At 36.1% G+C, this 9,262-nt stretch overlaps 1 protein-coding gene across 1 annotated transcript; it reads left to right on the top strand.

The window, feature by feature from the left end:
* On the top strand, positions 1-1,988 carry LOC125650610 (RIIa domain-containing protein 1-like). The gene is made up of 4 exons (XM_048879051.2): positions 1-183; positions 544-620; positions 1,645-1,691; positions 1,795-1,988. The coding sequence occupies exons 1-4, from the start codon at positions 67-69 to the stop codon at positions 1,890-1,892; spliced, it is 339 nt and encodes a 112-aa protein (XP_048735008.1). The 5' UTR covers positions 1-66; the 3' UTR covers positions 1,893-1,988.
* The last annotated feature ends 7,274 nt before the right edge of the window (positions 1,989-9,262 follow it).

The raw sequence follows: 9,262 nt of genomic DNA on the forward strand, positions 1-9,262 counted from the left end.
AGAAGTTGGATCCGCCGAAACGGGTGACGACACTTCCGGTTGTTTATTTTTATTTTTTCCTTAGCGATGGCGGACAAACCTAAACACAGGCCTCCTCATGGCATGGAGCCGTATGATCTCGGAGGAGACAATAATCTGGGTGCTTTGAGTCAGGAACAACAAGAAAAGCTCAATAAGTTCAAGGTAAATGCGACGTATGTGATTTTTTCCACCTCATACATATTCATATGTTAGTCCGAAAATCCTCAGATAAGTTTTGATGTTTGTTACGGAATCACTTCTTCACGACTCTTTTAATTCTCTTTAGTATAAGATATCGATACTCTCATTTCTATATATTCGAAAAACAATCAAAGCGATTCTTAATTGAAATTACAGAAACTAGTTTAGTGTATTGAAGCAATATCTTAACATTCATTATTTTACTAGGTGTAGTAGGTAATACTAAATATAGAAATTCTACATGGTTTCTTGTTTGTAATATTAAGTATTCAAATCAATGATGATTCCAAATATAGAAATCAATTTACATTTAACTTACAGATCAAGACACGTATGGAAAATGAAAAGTATCTAAGAGACCACCCTGAAGTAGAATGTCTCATTGCCAGTTTTCTAGGGTAAGATGTCAAATCTAAAGAATTTTGACATGTATATTTTCAAAATATTTTTTGTAAAACTCAATAGTACTGGTCTGTTAGAATTATATTAGAGAAGTATCTTGTTAAAAAGACCTTATGTACAACTCATTTTGCACAAAAATCAATAAAAGACGAATTTACCATAACTTTCTCAAATTTTATTGCTAATGGTTGAATGTATGAGCGCTTGTGAAAATAATACATTTCTAAAGTTGAAAACTTTAGTTTTATCACAAAAATTAATACTTTTTGATATCCCATACAAAAAACATATTGAGTCTCCTCCTTTCGGTATACACGTATCAACACTTCGCGAAAGTTACGTCCCTTGTCTGCCATCTTCTGGATAAAAATCGTATTTCCCTACGTTGGCCTTTGTAATTTTCCTATCTGTAGCTTTGACATCTGTTATTTTTCCATCAATTGCAGTCAACTACAATAATGCCCCAGATTGGGGCAACCCATTAACTTGTATGAAAAATTGGTAATTGGCTAAAATTCAAAGTAATAACATCTTACATTTGGTAAGGTAGAGAAAGAGAACTTGGTTTTTCACTGATTGACCTTTGGCTGACCCCACAAAGGGAAGTAACTCGCGGTGAAGTGTTGATACGTGTATTCGGACACATGCGCGACTAGAAGGTAAACATTACAGCATGGTGTTTGGTGAAAGAAAGTGTACAGTGGGTAGAACCAAAAATTTTGACAGATTTTATGAGAAACAGGGGTACAAATAGATAAAGCTGTTGGGATCAAATTGATGGATTCAAATTGCTCAAAATTGTGAGCATTAAATTGACATTGACTTCTATCTTTTTATTGATAAGTGTTTTAAAAAGCACACAATTAAGATGTGGAAAATTAGCTGTAGTGGCTCTTTAATCAAGATTGAAAATGAATAATTACTGATCAACTGAGATGAAAAAGAATAATCTTTTTGTGATTTTATCCAAATGAATGAAAACTTTATTTCTAATGTACAAATAATTTTGTATTTATTTAGTGATGTTCTAAGTCAACGACCAGACCACATCAAAGATTTTGCAGCAGGTACTTGCTTTATTCTAGACTAGATAAACATTGGGGTGGGTTTTTTTTTTCAAAAGTAATGTACATTAAACAACTAAATCATGATATTTGATGTGATTTTCAGAATACTTCACCAATCCTGAACTCCCGGAACAACTCCAACAGCAGTTACAGCTCAGACAAACTCGTATAAAACAGAACCGTGTTCTTCAGAAAATTTGAAGTGTTTTGCTTGTTGTAAATAGTTTTAGTTTGTATACATACCAGTTGTCTACACTGTTTCTGTTTTATATGTGTAAATAAAATTGTAGAATCTCTTTTCAGTAGTTTGATTTGCAGACACAAAACATCTTGGTAAAGATGATGGGTGATGGTCCTGAGTATGTTTTATGATAATCATAGGCTTTTTAGCTCAGCTGAAGTTCAAGTGAGCTTTTCTGATCACCCGTTGTCTGTCTGTAAACTTTTGACTTCTTCTTCAGAACCACTGGTCCAATTTCAACAACACTTAGCAGAAAGCTTCCTTGGGTGAAGGGCTTTCAAGTTTGTTCAAATGAAGGGTCATGCCCCCTTCAAAAGGGAGATAATTACAAAAATGTGAAAATAGGGTGGGGGTCATTTAAAACTCTTCTCAAGAACCACTGGACCAGAAGAGCTGAAATTCATATGAAAGCTTCCTGACATAGTGCAGATTCAAGCTTGTTAAAACCATGTCCCCCGGGGTTGGATGGAGCCACAATAAAGGGATAAAAGATTTTTATGCGAATATATGTATACCAGAGAAAATTTTTAAAAATCTTAAGAACCACTGAGCCAGGAAAGTACAATTTTACATGAAAACTTCCTAACATAATGCAGATTCAAGTTTGTTAAAATCATGGCCCCCAGGGGCAGGTTGGGGCCACAATAGGGGATTAAAGTTTTACATAGAAATATATAGAGAAAATCTTCTCAAAACCACTGGGCCAGAAAAGTTTACATTTACATGAAAGCATCCTGACATAGTGCAGATTGAAGTTTGTATAAATCATGCCCCCTCGGGGTAGGGTGGGACCACAATAGGGATCAAAATTTTACATGCGAACATGTAGGGAAAATCTTTAAATATGGGCCAAGGTGATTCAGGTGAGTGATGTGGCCCATGGGCCTCTTATTTTATTTGGGCAGATTCTCAATCTGAAATCCCATTCAATTATTGGATGATTTTTTTTCTTCACTATGATTTACATTTATAACTATTGATAACAAGCATGTATTGCAGCTGTAGTTATAGTGTGAACTCTCTCTCTACATCAGCAGTGGTTCATAACTATTGGTGTTAAAATATTCTACTTTATCTTGAAATTATTCAAATTTCATTTTTGTGAAAAGCAGTATTAGGGAAGTTAGCTCCTCAGCTTTTCAACACAATTGTGCAAGATGCTTGGTACTAGATCAATACTATCTTAATGGCCCAGACATATCATATGTTTACTATTTAATTAACTCTAAAGGTATGCAGTTGAATTTTTTTTTTTTTTTTTTGTCAATTCATACACAGAAAGAGTTTGGAATGGACAACATTTTGTTTGCAGAAAGATATTTTGATAACAAAAAAACAAAAATGTGCATTATTTTAACATTTCTGTTTCATCTAACATGTTGATTTATACCCCTAAATATGTAATTGAATTTTGTAATTTATGATACAAGTAGTATAGAGGCTTAAAACTCATTCAAATGTAGTAAATTCGTCAATTTAATTGAAATGATTTCTCGCAAAACATGGATTCTTAAAAAATGTTTGTGTTAATTCAAAGATCTATAACCCCCATTTTTAGCTCACCTGAGCTAAAAACTCAAGTGAGCTTTTCTGATCGCCTGTTGTCCGTCATCTGTCTCTCCGTCTGTCTGTAAACTTTTCACATTTTCGACTTCTTCTCCAGAACCACTGGGCCAATTTCAACCAAACTTGGCAGAAAGCATTTAAAAATCGTCCTCTCAAGTACCACCAGGCCAGAAGAGCTTACATTTACCTGAAAGCTTCCTGACATAGTGCAGATTCAAGTTTGTTAAAAACATGACCCCGGAGGTAGGATTGGGCCACAATAGGTTTAACAAGATACACATGTATGCATGTTTTTCGTTGCATTAGTGATAATAATAGTAACATTTTGTATCAATTTTACAGCAATAATGCAATTTACTTTGCTGACATCCGGAATTCAAAGAATTTCAATTAAGTCTGTAAACCAGAAAATCTCGGGGTTAAATACCATGGAGATCATTAAAAGGGTAAACTGGAGAGTAATGTTGTAAACTATAACATAATGCTGTAAACTGGAGCATAATACTATTAATTGGAGCATAATACTATTAACTGGAGCATAATACTATTAACTGGAGCATAATACTATTAACTAGAGTGTAATATTGTAAACTAGAACATAACATTGTTAACTGGAGCATAATACTAATAGCTTGAGCGTAATGTCCGAACATAGTCTTGTAAACTGGAACATAATACTGTAAACCACAGGGGCTAAGCCCGTTTTGGGCCCGAACTCTGTGATACCATAATTCACAGAATTCAGACCCAAAACGGGCTTAGCCCCTGTGCTGTAAACTGTAGCATAATACTGTAAACTGGAACGATTCTTTATAAAACATCACATTTACATGCATATATTAATTGTAAGAGGCGACTAAATGGGGCGGTCCTTCGGATGAGACCGCAAAAACCGAGGTCCCGTGTCAAAGTCGGTGTGACACAATAAAGATCCCTCCCTGCTCAATGGCCATAAGCGCCGAGCAGAGGCCTAAAATTTGCAGCCCTTCACCGGCAATGGTGACGTCTCCATATGAGTGAAATATTCTCGAGAGGGACGTTAAACAATATCCAATCAATCTAGCCCGGATGTCCACGGGATGTGGTGTATGTGATGAATATTTTAAGTGATAAGTCTTCTTGTATTAAACTTTTCATATCTCTGTTGTCAACTTGTCAGAAACATCACTGCATTAATTTAAACTAGTTGATATAAATACATTAAATTATTAGTGCAAAAAGGTCATGCTTAACACACTGTAACTCAATCCTACACATCACCGTTACGAGGGTAACAGCAGATCACAAAAGACATGAAAGACACTCTTATTTATTCCCACAGCCAATCTGTAAATTATCAGATTGAGTCCCACAGTTTTGATTTTTTCCCAAGTGAATTTTAACTCCATTGCATTTCTTTATTTTTTTAAAAAAAAATCATTTTTTGCTATCTAAATAAGGAAATGCTTGTAAAGTTTCCAATGTCAAAATACGTTTACGTTTGCACATACTTGATACTAATTTTCATTCATAACGTTTAATTTAGTGTCTCGTAGTTTCTAAGGTTAGTGATATATAACTTAGTGTATGCTCAAATCAGGCTGGTAACAATACACATCAGGATATAGTAAATTCTTCAAGTTGGCCGCATTTTGATAAGATGCTGATGTACCATGTGGTCCTGTGTTCATTCTAAAAAATGGTATGTACAGTGCAATAATTCTTATTTATTTTCCTTCACATTGCTGTATAATCACAATTTTTGAGACACAATCTCTTCTGTGATTATGATATTCTCTTGAACGCGTGTGTGAGTGCATAGTACTTGAGTATACATGTAAATACATGTACTAGTATTATACATTGGGTTGTGTAAGATTAAAATTATCAGTGACGGATCCAGAAATTTCGGGGGGGGGGGGGGCTTTGACATAAAAAGGTGTACTTAATTTAGTGTTTTGGACATTTTTCTATTTTTAAAAAATGAATTATATTTTGTGATTCCAACACTTTATTTTTAAAGGGGAGGGTGACAGTGCTGGATCCGCCACTGGTTATCAAAGAGAGATGTCTATCTATACGTTCAGTGGTTCCTATTAAAATGACCATTACAAAAGTAAAATTGATGATAAGACAATTTGATTAATTCTTTCTTACCACTTTCACTCGATCAATATTTTTTTCATATTCGTCTGAGACATCTTATCCTCGGATACCCGTAAACTTACTTTCCTGTTTCCCCGCAGTTTAGGTGGTTCCATGGCAACTGGTGGTATTAAGTGCCATTCCGGATCAAAATCAGACAATAGGCTATCACTGTATGAATTTATTGCGTACATAGTATGTTAATGTATACTTATCTTTTATTTATTGTTCTGATACTTCCTCAGAAATTTACAATATTCTGCAATTACAATTTAATTTACTAGGAAACAAATAATTCAAATGCACACCAGAAGTTGTGCAGTAAATACATGATCGGGCCAATTTATGAGACTTTCTAAATAAACTATTTTTCAAGATGAACTTACAAAATTGAATGTTATATTTTGATTCCCAAACATAATCCATATCATTTGTTTTGAATTTGTTTCATTTTCACCCAAACGTGTTTAAAATTCCCAAGTGAATATTTTTTGGCGTTTCACTTCAAGTTTACTTTATTCACTCACACCATATTATGGTACATGAGGTACAATATATACAATATTTACAAATAGAATATATTATATGCAAGGTACAAGTGAAAAAAGCAGGGAGTTGTTTTAGATACATAAAATGAGTTAAGGAGGACAGAATTGGAAAGTGATCATGAGAACTCAATTTATCAAACATTTCGCAAACTTCGATTTCATTCAGTAACAGTTGTCTTTCTTTCTATGAGCAACACCCTCAAGCGTATAACCAGTGACCTATATACTAACGGGATAGGCAACTATTGCAAGTCTCGCGATCTCTCGGACAACCCCATTCATATGCAAATGAGTCCCGCGAGATGTTAGTATATAGGTCCCTGGTATAACATGAAAGATTACAGTTGCAGACTTTGTGCCAAGTTTGCTTAAAATTGACCCAGTGGTTCTGGAATGGAAAAGCAGCAGCTTTAGATGCCATTCCATCAGAAGTTTGGAGACTGAGCCTAATTGTTATAATAAAACTTTTCATTGACCTTTGCATCGATCGCCATTTGATAAAACGCAGAGGTACATGCAGAGGTACATGCAATTCCCGAAGAATGAAACTGTCAGGCCTGATATAGACTCCCTATTCAAAATGAGTCATCCTGGTGATGATTAGAAATAGTGAGGAATACAAAAAATTCTCATTGCGTAATAAAGTCATAGTCAGAATTATTCTATAAAGCATGCTCGAGAGAGTGTCAACAAAGCATGAGGATGCCAGGCTGGCTTCAGATGTGGATTGTAACTCTACGGATCATTAGGAAATAGTCTTTAGATCGACAATCTCTGATAAAAGGGAAGAAAACACTCAGTCTATGAAAAACACAAGTGTCGAATTGTTCCATTTCTTCGATCCTTGTTGTCAAAGCCGTTTGAAGTTGACACAGGAGTTTGTCAAGTCCAATCAAATAGGCATGGAAATAAACAAAAAAATAACTTCAAGATTCTACGTATAAATGATTGTACCTAAATAGGACTCTCCTGTGAGGGTTATAGATGGTCAGAATTATTGAGGATGTCATAGGTTTCACATACATCGACAATAGCTTGGATCGACAATAAGAGGGGTCGACAATAGCTTGGATCGACAATAAGAGGGGTCGACAATAGTTTGGATCGACAATAAGAGGGGTCGACAATAGGAGGGACCGACCGGCACAAGAACATCAGGGAAGGAAAAGAGAAAATCAGCCCTCCTTTCACGTATCTTCATCCAATCTAAAGAAACAAGACACCAACATTCAACAGTAATGTAAAGTCCGCCATTCTGTAGAAAAGACCAGAGTATAAACTCTTCTAAACAAACGTCTCCGCCAGATTGTGTAGATCAAAAGACAAGACGGGAACATCCAATCAAGAACTAGCGAAAAAAAGAACAAGTACTGAAACCAAAGAGAATAAATTAATGGTACAAGTCTGTATCTTCCTTCGTTTATTTCTTCCATAAATCTAGTTACTCCCCATGGGTATGGTGTCCCCAGTAGAGTTATGATGTGCTGTCTATGTTCTTTAGTTTTAATTGATCTTTGATACGTGAGTTCACTACAAATGATAGGGTACATGTATATAACTCTGTCAAACATTTCTCAGATGTAAACGAGTCCTTAATAGGCATGGGTTCATTGATAGAGAGTGAAGGTCACACGTCACAAGCTTATAGTTGGTAATAATTAAATGGTGAACTTCAAAGAGTTTCAAAAGTCTCTATTGTTAATTTTCATTGAAGAATATTACATTAAAGAAAACATTGTAATGAATTACCAAGCATGGGGTGAACTAGGGGAGTATGGTGGCATAAACACAAGAGATAAAACAGTATTTCTGTCAGAGCAGAAATAAATTCATTTTGAAGCAAATCTAGATTGAATGCAAATGCGGGTTTCCTTCTTTTAATTTTATCACGCTCATTAAAATACACAAGCTTTCGTTTTACTGATATCTAAATCAGTGTATGAATCCGGATATAAATTATCTAATGTTTTTCGTGACGATACTACAATACTACAATTTGTAATCCCTTCTCAATTCGTCCTCTCCTCTTTCGGCCATACTAGTTTAGTGTAAGTCTGTTGTCTATTTGGTTACCGATTTTGAAGCATGTATATCATACTGAGGAATAGTTAGAAGATAATTTGTCGTTCTATCTCTCGTTGGTTTCCACCCACTGACCTCTATACATGTAATGCTTTGTTTATGATTGATTGGTTTTATATTGATTAACGTTCCACCTAAGAATGTTTCACTCATATGGAGACGTCACCACTGCCGGTGAAGGGCTGCAAAATTTAGGCCTATGCTCGGCGCTTACGGTCTTTGAGCAGGGAGGGATTTTTATCGTACCACACCTGCTGTGACACGAGGCCTCGATGTTTCTTCTTTTTCTTCCCGTTCAAGTACCGAAACCATTGAAGTATTTTCGCACTTTGTGCAGCGTATGTGCCAACAACATATTTACAGTAGTGAGTAGTTAAGTTACAGTGGTGATTCAAAATAGATAAAAGAAAACTGCTGCTTAGTACGTGTAGGTGGACCGGGACAGTTGAGTCTTTAAGCTGCCCAGGCTGACTGCTACCACCAGGGGTCCGGACAGGCTGTTCCACAATCTGATGGCTTGCGAGAAGTACGAATTCCGGTACACTGATGTTCATGAATGTGGGACCAGGAACTTAATGGAGTGGCCACGAGTACACTGTATAGTGATGTCTGCTGTAGATAAGGACCAGGTGGTATGTCAACCAGGTCATACACTATCCGGTACATCATGACCGCTCGGGCGTTGTTTCGTTTGACTTCCAGTGGCGTCCAGTTTAGTTGGTGCATCATCACCTTAACACTGCTGGTTCGTCGGAAATTGCCTGTGGCGAAACGTGCTGCTCATCGATGGACTGCCTCAATCTGGTTGATGCTTCCTTTCTTGGTTGGGCTCCAAACAGTTGATGTTTGTTCCAAGGATGGTCCCACAAGTGTGGAATAGCATTGGGCCTTGATGTTTGCTGTCTCATTTTTAGTTGCCTCCTGTACGACAAGCAAGGGATAGTAAGGATCTGTTCTAACCTGGATCCCCACGGGAGCTTTGTTTTGATATAAATGTACGGTGAAAATGA

The sequence above is a fragment of the Ostrea edulis genome, chromosome 5, assembly GCF_947568905.1.
Source record: "Ostrea edulis chromosome 5, xbOstEdul1.1, whole genome shotgun sequence".
Classification (NCBI taxonomy): domain Eukaryota; kingdom Metazoa; phylum Mollusca; class Bivalvia; order Ostreida; family Ostreidae; genus Ostrea; species Ostrea edulis.